The sequence below is a fragment of the Sciurus carolinensis genome, chromosome 1, assembly GCF_902686445.1.
Source record: "Sciurus carolinensis chromosome 1, mSciCar1.2, whole genome shotgun sequence".
NCBI classification, from domain to species: domain Eukaryota; kingdom Metazoa; phylum Chordata; class Mammalia; order Rodentia; family Sciuridae; genus Sciurus; species Sciurus carolinensis.
In genome coordinates, this window is record NC_062213.1 from 189940233 (window position 1) to 189962329 (window position 22097).

At 52.9% G+C, this 22097-nt stretch overlaps 1 protein-coding gene across 1 annotated transcript in view; it reads left to right on the forward strand.

The window, feature by feature from the left end:
- The window catches only part of Slc9a1 (solute carrier family 9 member A1), a 54145-nt gene that overhangs the window by 26971 nt on the left and 5077 nt on the right, over positions 1–22097 (forward strand). The window contains exons 2-5 of the mRNA XM_047560935.1: positions 13920–14380; positions 17362–17612; positions 18919–19136; positions 20114–20316. Coding sequence (XP_047416891.1) covers positions 13920–14380; positions 17362–17612; positions 18919–19136; positions 20114–20316 — 1133 coding nt within the window. The remainder of the gene's footprint in view (positions 1–13919; positions 14381–17361; positions 17613–18918; positions 19137–20113; positions 20317–22097) is intronic.

Below are 22097 nucleotides of genomic sequence, written 5' to 3' on the forward strand. Positions count from 1 at the left end.
CTTCCCAGGCCTCTTTCTCAGCATCTCCCAGATTGAATGTGGGGTCCCTGTCCCTGTGCCATAGGCTCCAGAGTGCTGGATACCCAGTCCTAAGTAGAAGCTGCCTCTAGCATAGCCTGCTGCCCTGGCCACTGGGTCCTTACCTCACTAGGGCCTGGCTATGGGGCGGGCTGCACCCCCAGTGTGTGCCAGGCAGTGAATAACCTCTACTCCAGCAGAGGGCCCAACCCTCCTGCTTTTGCACCCTAGCTGTGCTGATGTTGAGCCCACATCAGGGCAGGCGGCAGCCACACGAGGGTACAGAATATGCCAGCCCCCGAACAGACCTGCCATGCCCCCTTGAGGAAGGAGAAGCTCCTTCACCTCCCACCGCCATCCAAGGTGCTGTTGTCTACCCCTGCGTCTTTCTTGATTTTCTAGGCGGGGAGCAGAGTTGGGGATCAACCTTGGGGTCTTGCACACTCTAGGCGAGCCCTCCACTCCTGGGATCTTATGCCCACAGCCTTGTGTCTTCCTTGAGAGCAGAGCTGTCAGCTGGACGTGGTGGTACACACCTCAATCCTAGCTACTCAGGTGGGCAACTTGGCAAGACCTGTTTCTAAATTAAAAACAAAAACAAGCAAAAAAACAAAAAGAACTGTCAATGATGGCTGTACTTCTCCAGGTGGCTGGTGGCTTTTGCTTTCTTTGGTGTGTTTTCACCTCCATTCCCTCTTCTTGGTCCCTGTAACCATGTGCCGTGGGCATTTCTTATCCCAGTGAAGGAGGAATAAACTGAGCTCAGCACAGTAGGTGATTTGCCTTAGGCCACAGAGAAGTTAAGCTTCCAACTAGAGCAGAAGCCCCTCCGGTTGGCAGGCCAGGGGTCCTTAGGCTGCCCTGCCCCATGATCTTGCTGTGGCACCATCACTGGGCCCAGATGCTGCACTTGTTGGCAGAGACAGAGATGGTGAGCGTTGCAGAGCCTGGCTTTGTCCAGAGCTCCTCCATCAGATGCCAGAGCTCTCAAAAGCCTCTGGGGACGGAGAGACTGAGGCCGGAGATCTCCTGAATCCCTAGCCTGGGCTCGACTCGCTCTTTTTTCCCTTTTTTCTCATGGTACTGGGGATGGAAGTCAGGGCCTCATACATGTTAGGCAAGTGTGCTACCCCTGAACTGTACCCCAGCCTTTAAAAACTTTTATTTTGAAACAGGGTCTCACTCAGTTGCCCGGGCTGGCCTCAAACTTGCAATCCTCCTGCCTCAGAGTAGCTGGGAATACAGATGTGGGCACTGTTCCCAGCCCCTTCCTCCCTCTGACTGTAGCCCTCTGGTCTCTGGAAGTTTTGGGAGGTTAGAGGGGGAGGTGTCGTGCAGGAGGCAGTGCCAGCCATCCCTGGAACCGAGACTTAATGGCTGGGCCGTTGGACAGCTCTGCCCCACCCCAGGAGGATGAGCCTGGGTGGTCAGTGCCTCCCTTGATTTTCTCCCTGGGGTGTCTGGTCAGCTCCACCTGGTTCTTCAGGGTGATTAGGAATCTACCCCCAGCACCCCCGCAGCGTATTTCAGACCTTTCACCATCTGGCCTTAGGCGAGCACTGGACTGGAAGTCAGCAGTTCTGGGACTGTGACCTGCCTCCACTGCCACCGTGTGATCTTGGGTCTCTGGACCTCTCTGAACTTCTCTTTCCTTGTCTACTAGCCACTGTCCAGGGTCGTGTGAGGGCCAGAGGAAAGACCGCTTTATGGCCGTCTAGGTAATGACTGCCTCTGCAGCTTTCGCTGCCGGTTGCTCCCAGTGGAACTCCTCTTCCTACACCTGCCTTCCCTCGTCCTGCCTTGCCAGGTGCTGCTGCGTACCTGCAAGGCCTTCACAGTGCCTCCCGACTCTTACCTCCTTCGAGGCAACGGCCAGTTCAGAGGTAGCTTAGCACCAACAGGCTGGCATCAAATGCTGGAGAGGAAGAGAACAGGAACGTAGCCCTCAGTAGCCCCACAGGCTCAACTCGCAGGTCTCAATCCCTGCCCTACACTCTGCTCTGTGCCGGAGAGTCAGAGATGAACAGGACGGGGTCCTCCCTTGCTCCAGGTAGGACCTTGCCTGTGGTCTGGAAAGGGAGTCAGAGTAGCCCAGTGCCCAGTGCAGTAGAGAACCACGTGTCCACTCTGCAGGACTCTGGGCCACAGGATATTACTAACCCAGCCCGACAGGGTCTCGTGCTCTGTGCTCTGTGCTCTGCTCTCATGTGACCCCTCACTATAACCTGGGATGGTGATGAGACAAGAGATAACCATCTCTTCACCAGATATCAAGTGTGGGCTTACTGCATGCCAGGCACGAGTCTGGGTGCCAGGGACACATCAGTGGTGGGGACAGAACCCAGCCTCACGCAGCTTGGTTCTTGGTGGGAATCGTCAGTAAGCACTCACAGACAGTCTGGAAGTGATGAGTGCCATAGGAAAGATAAAGCAGGGTGAGAGGATAGAGAGGGCGGGGAGGACCTCCCTGAGGAGTGGCCTGGAGCAGGGACTTGAAGGGAGGAAGGGAGCCTGGCAAAGAGGTTTCAGACAGAGGGAACAGCAAATGCAAAGTCCTGAGGTGGAATCACATGTATGCTCAAAGAAAAGCAAGGCCAGGAGGGCTGGAGGGGAGTGAGTGGAGATTTAAGTGTGGTGAAAAGTCTCTGGCAGGTTCACTCTTGGCTGCTGTGGCAAGAGCCTGGGGGCTAGAGTGGACGCAGGAGGCGGATCAGTGCTGCGGCAGTGGGCTAGGTGAGTGGTCATGTGACGGGTCCAGTGTTAGCAGAGGAGGTGGAAGGGGGCCCAGTGGGCCACATCCAGAAGGAAGAGCCAGCACACTTGTCCATGGTTGGATGAGGAATGAGAAAGGCAGAAAGGGGTCAGGGTGAGTCCAGGGTTGGGGCCTAAGCAACTGAAGGAGGAGCAGGTTTGGGGACAGGTAGATGAGAATCACCTTGCGTCTTCACCACTCCTGTACCCGCTGTTTGCACCCCTCCAGGAAGTTCCTCATCCTCTTGGTCTATGCCGAGCTTTGTCCTCTGAGAGTCACCAAGATGTCCATGATGAGGGGTGGCTGACACCCCTGCTTTATCCCTGTGCAGACACTGCAAGCATGCAACAGACCTCCAAAACTAGCTGAGCTGTGAAGAACAGAAAGGTCCAGTCACCTCCCTGAGGTTGCTGTTGCCTGTCCCCTACCCAGCCAGTGCCACCTGACACTTGTTCTTCTATGCAACCCCCAGGCCCTGCCAAATAGCCCTTGAGAGTTGGATGTTGTGCCAGGCACCGTGACACACACCTGTAGACCCCATAACTTGGGAGACTGAGACAGGAGGATCACAAGTTTGAGGCTAACCTTAGCAACTTAGCAAGACCCTGTCTCAAAAAATAAAAAGGGCTGGGGATGTGGCTTAGTGGTACAGCACCCTGTGTTCAATCCCTGGTACCAACCAAAAAGAAAAAAAAAGAAGGGAGGGAGGGAGGAAGGAAGGAAGGAAAAAAAGAGGAGAAAAGAAAAAATGGGATGCTGTGATTGGGCTTTTTTCTAAGCAGTTGTCCAGAAATTGTAGGAATTCTTTTTTTTTTTTTTTTTTTTTTTTTTTTTTTTTTGCAGTGCTGGGGATTGAACCCAGGGCCTTGTGCTTGCGAGGCAGGCACTCTACCAACTGAGCTATATCCCCAGCCCCAAATTGTAGGAATTCTTTGTGTTGCTTTCTTCAGCCTCTCTATTTCCCATCACTATATCCAAGTATGACATTTCAAGCAAGTTCAAGTTATGTATAATAGATTTTATACAATTTAGTGCTTCTAAGCTAAATGATTTCAACTGGAAGGGACATTGGAAACAACAGGTATTTTGTATGCCCAATTTAGGTTTTCTCCCAAATTTACATTTTGCACACGATACCCAATCCCCCACCCAAAAGAAGAGAAAAACCAGCTTTACTGTGGCTGTAAAGTTTCTAGAAATGGAACCTCTCATTTCTCCTCCACCTCTGTCACAATTCAGGTGTGGGACAAACTGGCACTTGGAGCTCCTGGCTGTAAGTCCTGAGAGCAGCTGGAGAGGCAGACAGACCAGCGACAGGTGGTCATGGGAGGGCCAGCCCGAGCTGGGGAGCCACACACCAAGGCCACCCAGCATTCTGTTTTTACTTCCCCCACCCTCCAAGGTTGAAATTTGGGAGCCTAAAACAGCCCCCTTTGCTGGGAATGTCATTTAGATTTTTCTAATGCCAGCAGTGCCACTGGGTTAGGTGACAGTAGAGAGAAACCAGAAGCCAAGACTTCGCTGCCAGCAACACAGGCGAGGAAGGCCTGCGCGGAGCTCCTGGAGAAACCTGCCTCTGCCCCCATGCACTGTGGGGCCACTCAGCTTCCACGGCCCAGGCAAGGCAACACCATGGGAGGTGGCTTCACAGGCAGGGGTGGAGAGGAGGGTAGGGTCAGCTTCGCCTCAGGTGGCTCCGAACATTGCTGTGTAGCCCTGGCTGTGTGTTCTTGGGGCGAGTAGTAGTCATCCTCTGACCTTCTCTTTGTGTGTCTTAAAACGGGGATAACAACAGTACCCACTGCATTAAAGCTGTTGAGAGAATTAAATGAGATACTGCTATAAAGTATTTAGAGCAATCTCTGCCCCACAGAAGCAGTTTGACTGTTTACATGTAATTTTTTAAATTATTTTTTTAGTTGTCGATGAATCTTAATTTTATTTATTTATATGTGGTACTGAGAATCAATCCCAGTGCCTCACACATGCTAGGCAAGCACTCTGCCACTGAGCCACAAACCCGGCCCTCATGTAATTCTTTAAATTAAATTTATTTTTAACTGATACACAAAAATATCAAAATTGTGCATATCAGTGGCCGAGGGTCTAGCTCCATGGTCAAGCACTTGCCTAGCATGTGTGAGGTCCTGGATCTGACTCCCCAGCGCCACAAAAAGAGAAAAAAATATTATACATTATTATTGGGGTACCATGTGACATTTCAAAATGTGCACATTGTGTAATGTTTAAAATAGATTAAACATATACCTCCTCAAATATTTATCATTTCTCTATGGTGAAATCTTCCATTTACACATGATTTTAAAACTAGAGATGCAGAAAAGTTTGAAACTTAATAGTGTGGATTGGCGTAGGGGCTGGGATAGCAGGCTTAGGTAAAGGGGGAGAAGCACCAGATGTTTCTCCTACCTAAAAGCACTTATATATTGTTGGGAAAGATTTTTTTCAAATGACCACGGGTTCTATTTAAAATCCTCAAAGCAAGCCAGGCATGGTGGCTCACACCTTTAATCCTAGCAACTTGGGATGGCTGAGGCAGTTAGAAAGTTCAAGGTCAGCCCCAGAACCACAAAATGAATAGATAGCAACTCGCCAAAGAAACGTATTTTCATTTTGAGAAAGTCAGACCAGTGCGTATCACATGGTCACCTACCAGGGGTCCAATCCAGCCCTGAGAGTCAGGAGCTAGAGGTTCTACCTGACCTGTCCCAAGTAAAACCCACCCCCTGAGCTGCTCCTACCCAGGTGACCTCCCTGCTGGCTGCTGGAGCCTCTCCCCTTGCCAGGCACTGTTGCTGCCTGTTGTTTTGTCTCCTGTCAACACACGCTGTTTATTGCTGTCCTGGTCCCTGTCCCTCCCCTCCCCCTGTGTGAGTCATCCTCCGCCTCACTGCGGGGGCACAGAATCTGCCGAGTGGAATTCATTCAACATGGTTTCGTGGAGAGCTCGGGACACCAAAGCATGCTGCTCGGGTGTGGGGTGAGATGAAGTGGGGGGGCTACAAAATAGGTCTTTGAGCCCCAGGGCAGTAGAACCTGGCTGCAGGCTGGGACAGGGGCCTTCAGGGCCAGGCTTGTGGCCCAGCCCCAAGGTTGGGGGACCTTCAAGTCCTGTAGTGTCTGCCTGCTTCAGGACCACGTGTCAGCAGCTCCCTGTATTCAGCCTCATTTCCAGGCTGGCAGTAGGCCTCAGCAGCCTCCGGTGGCTTTGGAGGTTAACTCTGATCATTTGCGCCTAATCTTGTCCCATCCTCAAGACCAAGCTTTCGTCCCACATGCTTCGGGAAGCGGCCATCGTTCTCTTAAGCCACATTTCCTGGGCGTCACCTTTGCAGGGCCCAGAGCTGTGTGTTGGGGTGCCTCACAGACCTGAGCGCTAACTACAGAGCATCCAGCTCCTCTGTTTGGAGGCGCACGAGACTCAGCCCAAGGTGTGCAGGGAAGGCTTCTCAGAGGAGGCAACAGCTGACTGCCTTTTGAGAAGTGGGTAGAAGTTCAAGATGAAGTTTCCCACTGTATGCTGAGATGGGGTTGGGAAACTTCTGGTAATTGGAGTAGAAGAATCCATGGAGTCAGAAGGGTGAGAAGAGAGGGACTATAAATTGGGAGGGAGCTTGTCCCCAGGGCCAAGCTTCCTAGCCCCGGAATCTTTGATCACAGTGTCTGGCTCTGGAACAGCCTTTCTTGCTAGGCCAGAGGTGACTCCTGGCGGCATCACTCTGCTTATTACTCAGCCCCCTCTGACCTGCCATGGCGCTTCTGTCCTTCCCTGTCTTTGATCAGCCACCTCTGTCACTTCACAGTGTACAAGGTGCTTGATTCTCACTTGCTGGCGCATGAGGAAATTGAGGCCCTTCCACGGTGTAATGATTTGCCCAAAGCTCATGGCTACTGCAGGGAAGAGCCCAGCCTGGAACCTGGGTCTGGTCCCCTGGCTCAGCCTTCTTTTCTCCAGGCCTCAGGTGCCCAGCATTGCCACTTGTGTGTTTAGCGAGACTTTCAGCTCTTTCCCAACAAACGCTGATGTTCCTGGAGGGTGGGACCCTGTCTCCCCAGCCTAGCAGGACACCCTAAAATGTTGATTGACCTAAGAGGCGCTCTCTGGAACAATGTTGGAAAAGGCACAGAGATTGACTGGGGATGGGAACCATTCCTGTACCTGCAATGTACAGACTTATTTATGGCTGTGTTTGTGGGGGAGGCACATTGCAGACTTGAATTCTCTTCCTGTGGATCCTGACAGGCTTGGTTTTCTCAGTAGCAGCATGGCACAAGGAACTGGCAATTAGGAGCCCTGGTTTCTAATTATGACTGCCCTTCCCAGCTAGGGAGCCTTGGGCAAGTCACCTCACCTCTCTGACCCTCAGTCTCATCACCTGTCACCTGGGGTCATGTATAAAGTGAAATAAGAGGAGGTGTGGAACAGCCCAGCACAGCACCGAGCCCAATACTGTGTGTGTCAGCGTCTTTTCCTTCTTCCCGGTGCTGGGGGGGCATGTCTTACAGTAGGACACAACACATGCAGCCCTACTGAGTGGGCATTATTGGTTTACAATTTTTTTTTTAGGTGTTATTCATTGAGTGACTGCTGTGGGCTAGGAGTTCTAATTATATGATCTCGGTGACACTTCCAGCCACTCTAGAGGTGGCACCACCATCCCAGTTACAGAGAGCAAATGACACATGTACCAGGTATTGTGCTAAGTGCTTTAAAATACAGCCTCTCAATTCGTCTTCACAGGGCCCTCATGTTTGGATGTTGGCAGCACCTTGGGGGCAGTCAACCTGCCTTCCTGTTGGCCTTCTTTCCTTGTTTTTCATTAATTCATTATGCATGTATCCATATGAAGGCTACTGTGTACTAGGCTTTTTGGAGGACTCTTGCCCCCCCCCCTTGTGTGTGCGCCTGCGCGTGTGTGCGTGCGTGTATGTGTGTGTGCGCATGCGCGTGTGTGGCATTAGGGACTGAACCCAGAGCCTGGTGCATGGTGGACAAGCATTCTCCCACTTAGTGACATTCCCTACATCCCCAGCCCTTTTAAAATTTTTGAGACAGAGGCTGCTAAGTTGCCTAAGCTGGCCTTGAACTTGAAAGCCTCCTTCCTCAGCCTCCCAAGTAACTGGGATTAGAGGTGTGTGCCACCATGCCCAGCCTGATCCTTCTCTTCAGGCATGCTTCTGTTGATTCCAATTCCAATGGCCCCTGCTCTTTTTTTTTTTTTTTTTTTTGCGGTGCTGGGGATTGAACCCAGGGCCTTGTGCTTACAAGGCAAGCACTCTACCAACTGAGCTATATCCCTAGCCCACAACATCTGCTCTTGAAGGCACATAGCCATCCCTTTATATCTAACAAATAAGTGTAATCTCAGTTTACAAAGTCAATGCCTACTCCATGCTAGAAGCTAGATACCCAGATGACTCTAGAAAGTTCCCACCCTCGGGGGCTTATAGCCCAGTGATGGATGCACATACACCAATAGGTCATATTATATGCATGTTATGCTCAGATTTTGAAGAAGATGACCGTCACCACTTTTGCTCGCATTGAACAGCAGCGTTGGCTGGTATTTTTTTACCATTATTATCTCTTCTTGTGCTCCAAACACCCTCTGAAATAGGCTTTTGCACAGGTGGGAAAATTGACCACCCCACTAGTTGGTGGCTACACCCTGACTGGAGTTCAATTTGCTGGAGGTGGGAATACAGGGCAGGGTGGCTAATGCCACGTGTCTGTCTCCTCTGCCAGTCTGACTGGGAACCTGCTGGGGAAGTGACTGAGTCACTTCCAATCTAGTTTATCTTTCTCCCTGCCCCACAGCCAGACTTGGTGGGGGAAGAATCAACAGTCTGATAATTCCCACTTACTGCCCTGGGTTGATAGAAAAGACTGACCCCTCCCCGCTCAGTTAACTCCAGAAGGCTTCCGGGAGGGGCACGCTTCACAGGTGGAAGGACTGTACTCGGCTCCAAGAGAGGAAGGGGGGCAGTGGGGAGACGTCCCTGGAGAAGGGCTCATGGAAAGAAATGGCTACCTCTGAGCCTCTGGGAACTGCTCTGCATCTCTAGTCCTGTGTGGATACTCCCCTTGGAAACAAAATAAGACTAAATCTAGGGATAATGTAGCAAGTGGCTAAGAATAACAGACTCCAGAGCCAGTGCACCTGGGTTTTGGATCCCAGCTGGCAGCTGTGTGATGCTGAGCAGGTTGTTTAACTTTTCTGTGCCTTCATTTCCTCACTTTAAAATTGAGACCTCCTGGAGCTGTGGTAAGGAGTAGACAAATGTAAAAAGTATCAGCGTGCCCTGCTCCAAACTGTAGAGTGCTGGGCTTTCATGGTGAGGTATTACCTTTCATTGCTGTAGTTGAGACTGGTTGCTGGGGCAGTTGAAGAGGGAGTTCAAGAAATGGAATCATTGTACAACTAGGAATCCCTGGGGACCTGGCCGAGTTGCAGCCCCAGAGCCGTCCTCAGGCCTGGAAGTAGGGCGGCAGAGCCCCCAGCCTGCCCCTGGGTCCCTGGTGACCTGGCACTCCAGTGGGCCTCAGAGACCCCTCTTCCCAGCACTCCCCTCTGACTTCCGAGGGATCAGAATATTTGGTCACCCTGGCAACTGAGGGTGACCTGGGGCAGCCTTGCCTGCTCCACTGTGCCGGTCTGAGCAGATGGGGATGATCTGAGAGATGTAGATAAAACATTTTCATGGCAAAGGACAGAGCAGCTGCAGAGTGACTGGGAACCCATGCCAACCCCAGGTTTGGTGATGTGTCTGCTGGCATGCCGTGTGTGTGTGTGTTCAGACTACCACCTACACTGGATGGAATAAGAAACATTTCTCGCCCATTCTTCTCTTCAAGGGGAGGCCAGCCTTGAACATGACTGAGGGTTTGTCCCAGGGCTGGATGATGCTAAATTCCACACCTTCTGGCCTTCTTGCTCTGGGAGGACAGAATGTCTGGAAGGAGGCTGTGTGGCTTTGATGGATCACTGGACTTGAAACGTCACAACTCTCGTGGTGGAACTGGTCATGTGACCATGGACAGGTCACTGACTCTCTTTGAGTCTCCATTTCTCTATCCACGTAATGGAGAATTAAATGCTCTCCAAGGTCTGTTCCAGCTCTCATGTCTCTGGATCTGATTCTAACTGCCTCTGCCCCACCCCGATTCCATCCTGGTGATGTCACCAGAGTCGTTAAGTTTGAGTGTTGGAAGTTTTGCCTCACTTCTTGGCCTCCTGGGATCTTTCCTCAATACTGGGCCCTTGTCAGGCTCTCAGGGACGCCGTCCATTCTCTGTTGCCCCTTCCACCCCACCTGGAGTCAGCAAGCTTCCAGTGCTTTGAGGAGACTCCTCAGGGATACAGAATGGGAACATTGGGGGAATCAGGGCCTTGGGAGAGAGCAAGCTAGAACAGGCCCCCATGCGCTCCTTCCCAGAGCCTGAAGGATTGACAGGATCCATCCTCCCCCAGTCCTGGAAGCCGTTCCAGTAATGTGCTGCCTGTGGTGGACAAGGAGCCAAGAGTGGATCCAGACCTTTCCCCGCTGACTGGACCCGGCCCTGCCCTAGGCCTAGAGCACTGGGCAGGGCCCAGAGCTCCTGCTGGTCACTGGGAGGCAGGACCAAACAGAAGACTAGGGAGGCCTGCTCCAGGAACATGGCTCCCACGCCAGTTCCCTGGGGGCTGTTACACAGAAGAAGTGCTCTGTCTCCTGGTCAGGGGCCTGGGACCAGTCTTGGGTGGCCTAGCAGGGAATATCCTGCCTCTTCTCGGAGCTTCAGTTCCTCCTCTGCCCCATAGGAATGCCAGCTGTGTTTACCTGGGATGGCAGTCCCATAGTCCGGAAAAGCATGGCTATCCCCATGAGCTTCCTGTGAGGTACAGAGCCTGAGGAGCCACTGCACTGTCCCAAGTGCCCAGCCCAGCCCAGCCTGGCTCAGAAGAATGGCTGATGCTTGAGCAGAGGACTAATTAGTGTTCAGCTCCAGCACTGAGACACCTCGGCTAAGGTGATGTTCCTCCTGCAGCTCCAGGGAAGCTATACCACCTCACAGAGCCCACTTTGTCCTCTGCAAAATGGGGATAGTATCCACTCCACAAGGCTGCAGTGAGGGCCAGGTGGGATGGCACATGCCAAGCTCTGGCACAGTGCTGGCTTGTGGGACCTCCAGGAATGTGAGCATCCCTCCTGTTACTGCTCTTGGCTTCCTTTACATGCCTTCTCTGGCCCAGGCAGGAGCTGTGGGCCTCCAGCTCACTGGTATTTCCTAGGCCAGGAAAGTTCAGTGGTTTGGACCTACAGATGGCAGAAGGTAGGAGGCATTTTCCGAGCCTTCCTTGCTAGGTGGAGTTAGAAGCTGTCATCTGCCTGTCCCGGGCTGTCTCTTTAGACTCTGTCTCCTCCTAAGGCAGCTGTAGGTACTTTTTCCTGGGCTGGACCTGGGAGACTTGAGGTGGGTCCACTGGCTGGAGCTGGATTTCTGGCCTGGAAAAGCTGGTCTCTGACCTGTGCCTCAAGACCTATTCCCCTAAGCCCCATGTCAGTCAGCTTTCTGTGACTATAATGAAATACCTGAGATAATCAACTTACAAAGAGAAAATGTTTGTTTTGGCTCACAGTTTTCCAGGTTTTAGTCCATGATTTATTGACCCTTGGTTTGGGCCTGCGGTGAGGCAACACCATGGCAGGAGCACATGGCAGAGAAAAACCGCTTAAATCACCAGCCAGGGAGCAGAGAGCAAGGAGAGGCCTGGGTGTCCCCCAGTCCCCTTCAGGGCACGCCCCCATGACCGAAAGACTTCCTCTGGGCTCTACCTCTTAAAGATTCCTCCACCTCCCAATATTGCCACCCTTAGGACTAAACCTTTAAAACATGGACCTTTGGGGGACATTTAAGATCCACACTGTAGCAACCCCCATGCCTTCCTGTCTCCCCTCGAGGGCAGCACAGGTCTGGGGTAGGGCCATGGTCCTGCTGCACTACTTCTGCCTGGGCTGTCTGACCTCAGTGGGTGCTGGGGTGAGAGGAACCTGGGTGAATCGGATTGAAGGTTGTGAGAGAGGAGGGTGTCAGAGAAGGACTCTTGGCCTGACCTGGGCATGGGTGGTCAGAAAACACTTTTGGGAGGAGGAGTCGCAGGCACGTGGTGCCAGCCACACGGTAGGGGTGGAAGTGCAGGAATAGTGTCTAGAGAGAGGAAGCGAACTAGGCAGAGGTTTGCAGGCAAAGAAGATGTGGCTAGTTGGGGCAACTGCAAGGACTTTGGCAAGACCGAAACGTAAGGGTTGGCTGGGGCAAGACCAGCGGACAGAGGCAGTGCTGAACATTTGGGCTTTGTGCTCTGCAGCAAGACAGACTGGGACCGGCGTGACCTAGCCCTCCTCTGAGCTGAACGCTGGGTGTGAGCAGTGGACTCTAAAGGCTGGGGAACTTTTCAACACAAAAGGTGACTTTTGGTCAACTCTGTTTTGAAATTAAGAAAATGTACAAGGTAGTTTTGAGGTCCCCTCCCAACCTAGGATGGAGATGTGTCTTTTCCCAGCACATTCTGAGTGTCTCCTGGGAACTTGGCACCGTGTCAGGGTTCTGGGCCAGGATAGTGGTTTCAGTTGAGCCTTGACTTATAGCTGTGTTACTGTTGCCCATCAATGACTGAGAGGAGCTGGGCCTTCAATTCCCCCTCCTGCCCAAGGAACTCAGGGCAATGAGAGCCAAGGTCTGGCCAGACAGGTTCTCCAGAATCATGTGGGTATGTCTCAGCCCTCTGCATTTTCCAATCAGCAGGTATTTGTTCAACATCTACTGTGTCCTCAGCCCTGGGCAAATAATAATGAACAGATATGAAATCTCCCTACTCAGAGCTTATAGCTATGAAGGGGAGGGAGCGAGCTTTCTCCTTGGGCACAGGGTCACGCTCTCTTTGAGGGTTAGAGTACCCAACATGCAGCAGGATGCCCAAGTCTTCTCCACCCACCACCCTACCCAAAAACAAAGCAATCAAATAAGCAAAACCAAATAACTCAGGGAACTTGGGGCTCTGGCCAAACCTGGCATTGAGAGAGGCCCTCTCTGGTTTGAACCCCCAGGTGGGCCACAAAAGAGTAGCATGTTGATGTTGGCCAGGACTGGCTTGGGGGAGTGGTTGGTGGGTCCCAAGCAGAGGGACATATGGAATCTCCATGGGACAGAAGGCTAGGAGAGCTTGAGTTTAGAACTATGGAGTTTGATGGGCGCCTGGGAGTCAGACCTACGTTCCCTCTTGGTTCTGCTACGTATTTGCTCTGTGACTTTGGCCAAATTCCTTCCTCTTTCTGGCCTCAATTTCCCCATCTTTAGAGTGGAATCTTTAGGTTAAGATTGGGCTTTAGCATAGTGACTAATAGATTAATCTCACACACTGAAGCTAACTGATCCCTGTTGGCTTCTTGGAGCCTGTCTCTAGCTGCCACCTGGCCTCCAAAGGAGAGCATGCCAGCCGCCTGTAAGGCTGGGATTAGAGCTCACTGCATGTGTTCTGCAGGTTTGCAGACCCCAGGCTGCAATGTCCCTGAGTTCCTTCCTGCACTGAAGTTCTTCTGTGCTTTCTTCTGTCTCCTAGATGCCACTTCATCATCTATTGTCTGCCTTTGGCTTAAATACCTCCATGACAGAGAACTCGCCACCTGCCCTCAGACAGAATCGTTAGATTGCTATTCTTCGTGTGAAGCTCATGTCTGTCTGCCTCTCTGAACTCGTGTCTGGAAAGATGCCTTGGGTTCAGGCAGAGTTTATGGCCTTAGATACTTGGCGCCTTAGTAATCAATTTATTATTACTGCCTTCTGGAAGCATACAGAATTTCTGCTTTCTAATATTATATGACAGTGACAGAGAAAGCTTGGGAATATCATTTGAGAAAAGCACTTTAAAAACATGGCCACTGCTTTTATACTGCAACCCTGTGAAGCTGGTATTGTCCCTTCATCTTACAGGCGAGGAAGCCGAGGCTCAGAGTTAACAGAGCGGCCTTCTGAGACCAAGCCTGAGCACCTCCCACCAGCTGCCCTCCCGGTCCCCAGCCCTGTCCCCAACCTTCTGTTCTGGCTCCCCCGAAAGCCCACGGCCTCCCGTTCTCTCGCCCCCCGCAGGTTTCCATGTGATCCCCACCATCTCCAGCATCGTCCCAGAGAGCTGCCTGCTGATCGTGGTGGGGCTGCTGGTGGGGGGCCTGATCAAGGGCGTGGGCGAGACGCCCCCCTTCCTGCAGTCAGATGTCTTCTTCCTCTTCCTGCTGCCGCCCATCATTCTGGACGCGGGCTACTTCCTGCCGCTGCGGCAGTTCACAGAGAACCTGGGCACCATCCTGATCTTCGCCGTGGTAGGCACGCTGTGGAACGCCTTCTTCCTGGGCGGCCTCATGTACGCCGTGTGCCTGGTGGGCGGCGAGCAGATCAACAACATCGGCCTCCTCGACACCCTGCTCTTCGGCAGCATCATCTCGGCCGTGGACCCAGTGGCCGTGCTGGCCGTCTTCGAGGAGATCCACATCAATGAGCTGCTACACATCCTTGTCTTCGGGGAGTCCCTGCTCAATGACGCCGTCACTGTGGTGAGGGGGCCGGGGCCCTGCACACAGGGCACAGGCCTGAATCCGGGTCCAGGAGCCAGTCCCTCACCCGCCCACTGATACCAATGATAAAAAGAGCCAAGTCACTTGGTGCTTGCTGTGGGCCAGGCACCATCTGAGCACTTTGACGTGGATTCTCTCGTTTCATCCTCAGGACAACCTGAGGAGAGACGTACTGTTCTCATTTTACAGAGGAAGAAACAGGCTCCAAGAAGTTAAATAGCTTGCTAGAATGTAATAGAACCAGTTTTGTGCTTGCACCAGGTCCGTCTCACTCCAGGGCCTGACTTCTTGCCTCACGAGGTCACGTGCTCCCTCCCTGACTTGTATTTTGATGTTATCTTGGCTAAGTTATTTGTCCTCCTTGTTCCTCAGTTTCCTCTTTGTGGCCTATTTAATCTCTGAGGGGGCCTTCAGCTCTTCCATAAGCTATTTAAGTTACAATTTGGCATGTGCAGAGTTTTGGGGTAGATTGTGAAAAAGGGCCTTGCCCCTCAAACTTGCAGAAGGTGATAAGTGAAATGGATTAGTCACTTACTTGCTGTGTGACCTTAAGCAAGTGACTCTACTTCTCTGGACCTCATCTTTGATAGATGCAAAGTGATTTTCTCCCAGGGCCTAGTGAGGACAGGCACCCAACATAGGAACTTCACATACCAACCAGCACTGCAGGCACCCTCCCAGCTAGTTTCCTCAGGAAACAGGCATGTGTGTGCACATTCGTGGCCCTCTCCTAAGCTGGACCCCTCAAAGAGGAAGTGCTCATACAGGAAAACACACACTCACGCACTCCCTGTTGCCCCAGCCCCTCAGGAAGCAACACCTCCAGGTGGAAACAGACTGTGGTGGCTAGTAGCCGGCAGCCTTAGCTTCCTCTTCCTGACTAGCCGACTCCTCATGGGGCTGGGAAGATTAGCAAGTCTCTATCCTGGTCTAGCACCAGCTCTTGCCCCAGGTCACCACAGGAGCCTCAGCTTCCCCCTGTGATGCACCACCAGTCCATCATCCCCCTGGATGACTGGAATTCTGCTCACTAGTGTCTGTGAAGCCAGTGAGTGCCAGTCGGATCTGGGTGTGAGTTCAGGTTGGCACTACTGGGAGTGACTGTACTTGGGTCAAGTGGATAAGTCTAACCTGGTCCCTTCAGACCCATGGCTGCATCCCCTGCAGGTGGTGGGGGTAGTGGTCCGAGTGCTTCCGGTCTGATCTGCACAGTAACTCCATGAGATTGACACTATTAATTTTGGTTTTTCTAGATGAAGAATCAGGCACTGAGGTTATGTTCACTGATAAGTGATGCAGCCAGGACTCATGTCTACACAGTCTAGTCCAGCGCCCAAGCATGGGCCTATGCCACCCTGCCTTTCTGTATGCTGCTGATGGTAGTATCAGGCCAGCAAGGAGGACCTTGCCCTCTATGCCTTGCCCCTTTTATCCAGGTGGTAGACCATGAGGACCCTAGTCCCTGTGGACCCGTGGTCCCTGCAGGCCAGGAGTGAGCTGAGGTAGCTCCGGGCTGAGGCGCACCTGCTGACCAGGCTGCCTGTGCTGGTGCCCGCCCTGTCTCCCAGACAGCTGTGGTCCAAGCAGCACGAGGCCTGGCCAGTGCCCAGCATCTGCCTTTCTTTCTCTGAGCATGAGTTTGAGTGTCCTGTTTCCCAGACAATAAGGCTGCTCCTGAGCTGCCTGGCATCAGGTGTGTGCCCTTGTGTAGGTCACTCCCCAGGTCCCACATCTCTGCCTCCAGAGACTGCCCAGGTGCTGAGGGTTTTGGAGAGTTCCCTCTCTTGGATTCTCAGGCCCGTTCCGCCTTCCCACCAGGCCTGGAAACTCCCTGACTAGTTCCTGGCAGAGCTGTCTATAACTGGGCTCACATAGGCCTGGGAGCCACCGTGCCAGCCCCTGGGAAAGTGAAACTTTGAAGCTGAACCTCCTGGGGCGGCATCAGCCCACAGCCATCAGGGAAGGAGTTCTGGGCCCAGGCCTGCGGCTCCTGGCTGGAGCCCTCCGGCCTGCTGCTCCACCTCTCTGAGCCTCAGTTTCACTCCCTGGCATGCCTTCTGAGAAGCTGTTGAGTGTCCACTAGGATAAAGATCGTTCAAAGGGCTTTACAGTGTATAAAGTGCCACCCAGACATCCAACAATAGTGTAAGGGGCCATTTATTTCCCTGTCCAGGAGATGGGAAGCCTTAGAGACCCTCCAATTCCACAGCATCTGAACCTGGGGAGCTTGTTAATAGAGATTTCTCAGGCTTGCCCAGAGAGCCTAAGTCAGGGGTGGCCTGGCCATGTGTCTATTCAGAGGTTAAGAAAACCTGTTCTAAGCCCAGCACAGTGGCACATGCCTGTAATTTCAGCAACTCAGAAGGCTGAGTCAGGAGGATCATCAGTTTGAGGCCAGCCTCAGAAACTTACTGAGACCCTATCTCAATATAAAAAATATTTTTAAAGGACGGAGATATAGTTGAGTGTAAAGTGCCCTTGGGTTCAATCCCTGGTGCCAAAAAGAAATGGAAAGAAACCCTTTTCCCTGCTTTGCCCTGAAAGAGAATGACCTCCAGAGAGGAGTGTGATTGGTGTGAGGTCAGACGGCGAGGGAGAAGGCGTAAGGGTACCAGTGGCCGCTAACACTGCGCCAGGCGCTTCTCGGCACTTCCCTTTCCCAGCCCAGTCCTCCGGCAGCCCATTTCAAACCCACTGTAGATGGGAAACGAAAGCAGGGTGGCGCGCTGGCTGTGCACATGGCGAGGAGCAGAGGGTCATTCGACTTCAAGTTTCGTGTGCGGGCCCCTCTGGCCCCTGGTCATGGAGCGCCTGCTTGGCACTAGGGTTTCTCTGCTACCACGTGGCGGCTTCTTGTGGCCGCAGTCCACTGAAGGGATGGAATCACCCCGGGTGGACCCCCAGGGAGCCGTGGGGGCCCACCCTGCCCTCCTGCCCACCAGCCTGCCCGTCCTCCCCAGGTCCTGTATCACCTCTTTGAGGAGTTTGCCAACTATGACCACGTGGGCATTGTGGACATCGTCCTCGGCTTCCTGAGCTTCTTCGTGGTGGCCCTGGGCGGGGTGTTTGTGGGCGTGGTCTACGGGGTCATCGCAGCCTTCACCTCGCGATTCACCTCCCACATCCGCGTCATCGAGCCGCTCTTCGTCTTCCTCTACAGTTATATGGCCTACCTGTCCGCTGAGCTCTTCCATCTGTCCGGGATCATGGCGTGAGTCTGGGCACAGCAGGCTGTGCGCTTGGTAGGGGAGGTCGCCAGGACCCAGCTCCAGGCATGAGACACGCTGCAGGCTCCAGGACTGCTTGGTAGCAGGTCATCAGAGGGTTCCTAGAAGAGGGCACTTTGGTGGGCTCTGCAGGATTCAGGAACCTGGAAAGGACATTCTGGCCTGTGTTAGAGTTAACCAGGGTACAGGGCTGCCCTCGGAAAGTCTCTGCCCTGCCACTTCCTCCCTTTGTCTTGAAGGGAGTCCATAGTTGGAGCTGGACACAGGCCCTCATGCACCCTTGCTCTCAGTGGCCCCAGTGAGGGACTTACCGGGGATCTTACCAGGTCTGAGTGATGGGTGCTGTGGAGAGGCAGTGAGGAGCAGAGGGGTTCCCAGCAGGGAGAAAGGCAAAAATGCTGAGGCTCCCAGGGACCCTGGGACATGCCTGGCACCCCAGCAACTCAGGAGGCTTAGACAGGAGGATCGCAAGTTCCAGACCAACCTCAGCAACTTAGTGAGACCCTAAGAATGTAGCCGAGACCCTGTCTTAAAACATTTTTAAAAAGGGCAAATGACTGGGGATGCAGATCAGTGGTTAAGTGACCCTGAGTTCAATCCTCAGGGGTTGAAAAAGAAAGAGAGAGAGAGAGAGAAGGAGGGAGGGAGGGAAGGAAGGAAGGAAAGAGGGAAGGAGGGAAGGAGGGAAGGAGGGAGGGAGGGAGGAAGGAAGGAAGGAAAGAAGGAGGGAGGGAAGGAGGGAAGGAGGGAGGGAGGGAGGAAGGAAGAACTGGGAGATTCAGGGTGTAGGGAGGAGGCCTGGGCAGTAGGAGCAGAGCCCACTGTGGATGCCGGGCTGAGAGGACTCTGGCTACTACCTAGAACAAAGCCCCTGTGGGGACCCCTGTGCATTGAGAGGAGGGGGCAAGTCACTCTTGGGAGAAAACCCAAGAAACTATGGAGTGTGTTGTTGACTCTCCTTGGGCAGAAGCAGTGTGGCCTTGGGGAGAAGGCACAGGGTTCGGAATGGGACAGACCCTAGTGTGCCTCTCAGCCCTGCTGCTTGCTAAGTGTGACAGTGGGCAGGGGACTTTCTCCAAAAGTCATGTCTTCACCTGAAAATGCAAGACCGTACCCAGCCCTGTGGGGCTCATGTGGGGATTGAGTGAGGACAGGTGTGCAAAGCACCCCAGGGCGCCTGGCCCCTGACGGGTGCTGGGTAAACAGGCACCTTTCGACCCAGCGCCCTCAGCCACGGAGGGCACCGGGAAGGTGCGGCTCACCCCTGAACCCGCTCTTCCCCCACCCCAGACTCATCGCCTCGGGAGTGGTGATGCGCCCCTACGTGGAAGCCAACATCTCCCACAAGTCCCACACCACCATCAAATATTTCCTGAAGATGTGGAGCAGCGTCAGCGAGACCCTCATCTTCATCTTCCTCGGCGTCTCCACCGTGGCCGGCTCCCACCACTGGAACTGGACCTTCGTCATCAGCACCCTGCTCTTCTGCCTCATCGCCCGGGTGCTGGGTGAGGGATGGGCCCAGGCCACGGGAGGAGGGAGTGAGCCTGTGTGTGTGTGTGTGTGTGTGTGTGTGTGTGTGTGCGTGTGTGTGTGTGCGTGTGTGTGTGTGTGTTGGAGGGGCTCTGGGTGGCTTCTGGCTGCTCATGTTCCTTCTCCACAATGCCAATGCCATGGTCGGCCCTTGAGGGGAGAGAAGCCCATGCTCACAGTGGGTGATGATCCCTGGAAATAGTCACTGTGTCAGGGTGAGGGGTCTTTGAGACCCTCTGACCCTGAGCCTTTTGGTTTTCTAAGGAGGGGCCGAGGCCCACAGACCCAGGTCTATGACTCTGGGCCAAGTGTTAGTCGTCACAGCATGGATGTCACAAGTACTTGCAGAGCTGCTCTGCCATCCCCAGGTCACCTGTGGGTTCCACTCCCGTGGGCCCAATGTGCCTCGTCTCTGTGGCTAGGCCACTGTCCCTCTCTGGACCTCACTCACCTCCCTTGAAAGAAGGGCTAGGCTGTGTCCCTGAGCCTGCCAGTGCTGCATTTACCTCGTTACTATTTTAAGTCCCTGTTGCTCCTGATCCTTATTCTCCAGGAATTCTAGTTCTGTGGATTGAGGTTGGACCCAGTCTGCACTTTAAAATCATATTGTATTAAGGTCAAATACATAGAAAAGTCAAGAGAATCGGATAATGATTCCCTGTGCCCTTTATACTTAACAAGTATCAACTTGTGACCAGTCTTGCTTCATCTTTTCCCTTTCCTGCTCTTGACCTCCAGCCACTGGAGGCCTCTATGTTGTCTCCAAACCACACCCAATTGGAAACCCCCTGAAGGATCCACCCAGCTCTTGGATTGAGGGATTTGGAGTGGCCTGGGCGGAGGGACCCAGGAAATGAGTGAGCTGGGTGGCTTAGTGGTAGAGGCTTCCTGGATAAGCACTGAAGTCCCTGGTGCTGGGGACAGCCTGACCCCTCTCCCCACTCCCTGGCAGGTGTGCTGGGCCTGACCTGGTTCATCAACAAGTTCCGCATTGTGAAGCTGACCCCCAAGGACCAGTTCATCATTGCCTACGGGGGCCTGAGAGGGGCCATCGCCTTCTCCCTGGGCTACCTCCTGGATAAGAAGCACTTCCCCATGTGTGACCTGTTCCTCACTGCCATCATCACCGTCATCTTCTTCACCGTCTTTGTGCAGGTGCTGAGCAGGTCCCAGTCTTGGGGACCCTGACTTCCTCTGGGAAGAGAAAAGTGTGTTACTCAACATGGGGCCACGGGTTCTAGTCCAGGCTCCAACGTTAACTTGCCTTGTGGCCTTGGGCAAGCCACTGCCCCTTTTGGGCCTTAAGTTTCCTCAGTTGCAAGGTGAAAACCGTGACACTGAGTCATTGTGAAGTGACTGATCAGAATGTAAGGTGAGCAGAGAGCTGCCTCCCTCACTGTGGAACCACTGACATGGTGGGATAAAGTCAGCAGGCCCAAGATCTGATTCTGCCCCCAGCCTATTGCTAGGCTTCAGTGATTTAGTGTCTTGGAATCTTAGTTTCTGCAACTAGAAAATGGGAAGAGCAGCATAGCACAGGCAACTGGAGGAGGCCTGAAGTCAGCCCTGGCTCTGCTGCTGTGTGACCCCAGAAAAAACCCTCCCATCTCCGTCTCTGTTCCTCATTTGCGAAGTGAAAGAACTGAACTAGATGTTCCCCAAGAATCCTTCCATCCTGCTGGTTAGGGTTTCTTTCCTTATTTTTTTTTTGTACTGGGCCTATTTTATTATTTATTTAGAGACAGGGTCTCACTAAGTTGTTTAGGATCTCTCTAAGTTGCTGAGGCTGGCTTTGAATTTGCAATCCTCCTGCCTCAGCCTTCTGAGCTGCTGGGATTACAGGCATGCGCCACTGCACCCAGCTGGTTAGGGGTTTCTGTACATTTCAATGACAGACCCCAAGGAAGCATAGCCTGGGATAATGCACATTGCTCTACCATACATGACTCTTGAGTGGCCTTGGGCAGGTGAGAAGCTCTCTGGGCCTCCATTTCTTTCCCATCCCTCCTGTCTTTCCTGGGCATTAATCTTCAGAAAGTTCTAGATGGGACACATCTTTGTCTTCTCAAGAGAAAAAAAAAATCACAGGGGAAACCAAGGACTGGGTATATTTTCTGTCCTTTTAAAGGCAAGAGGGGTTGGGCGAGTCATAGGTTCCAGGCCAGCCTGGGTAACTTAACAAGAACCTGTCTTAAAATAAAAAGGACTGGGATGTAACTCAGAGGTAGAGCACTTGCATAGCAGACACAAAGCCCAGTTCAAACTCCAGCACCACACACACATGGGCAAGGGGGCTCTCTCTTTTGTCCTCTTGCCCTGCTTCTATTACTGAAAGTATAGTTTCACCTTGACTTTGCAGCTGTACATGCCAATGGTTTTCCAAGCCCATTTTCACTGAAGGCCACATTGGGGTGAAAAACCCCCTTGGAGCCATCCTGCTGGAGTTGTTGTTTTGTTATCTAATTTTTTTCAATACCTTTATTTTGTTTATTTATTTATTTTTATGAAGTGCTGAGGATGGAACCCAGTGCCTCACACATGCTACCACTGAGCCACAAACCCAGTCCCCTGCTGGAGTTTGAGTCTCAGCTCTGTTGTTCAGTGGGTCCTTAGGAAGTTGCTTATCCTCTTTTGAGCCTCCATCTCTTCATTTGTAAAATGGGAGCAATGAAAGGGTGTTGTGCCCTTAGACTGTTGTAGGTATGGAAGAGCTAATGCTAGGAAGACAACCTGTCCGTCACGAGGCGAGTGTGCAGTTCAGTTAGCTGCTGCTATTTCTAGGTCCTCCCAGCAGCCTGTGAGGGTGGCAGAGCACAGCCAGTTCCCCTGTCTGCCAGACCTGACTCCTTGGGCTGCAGAGCGAGTCTGGTGGAGCCCACATTCGAACCCAGGCCCCAGCTAGATGACCAGTGTGAGGGTCATTTGGCTTTGGGCTG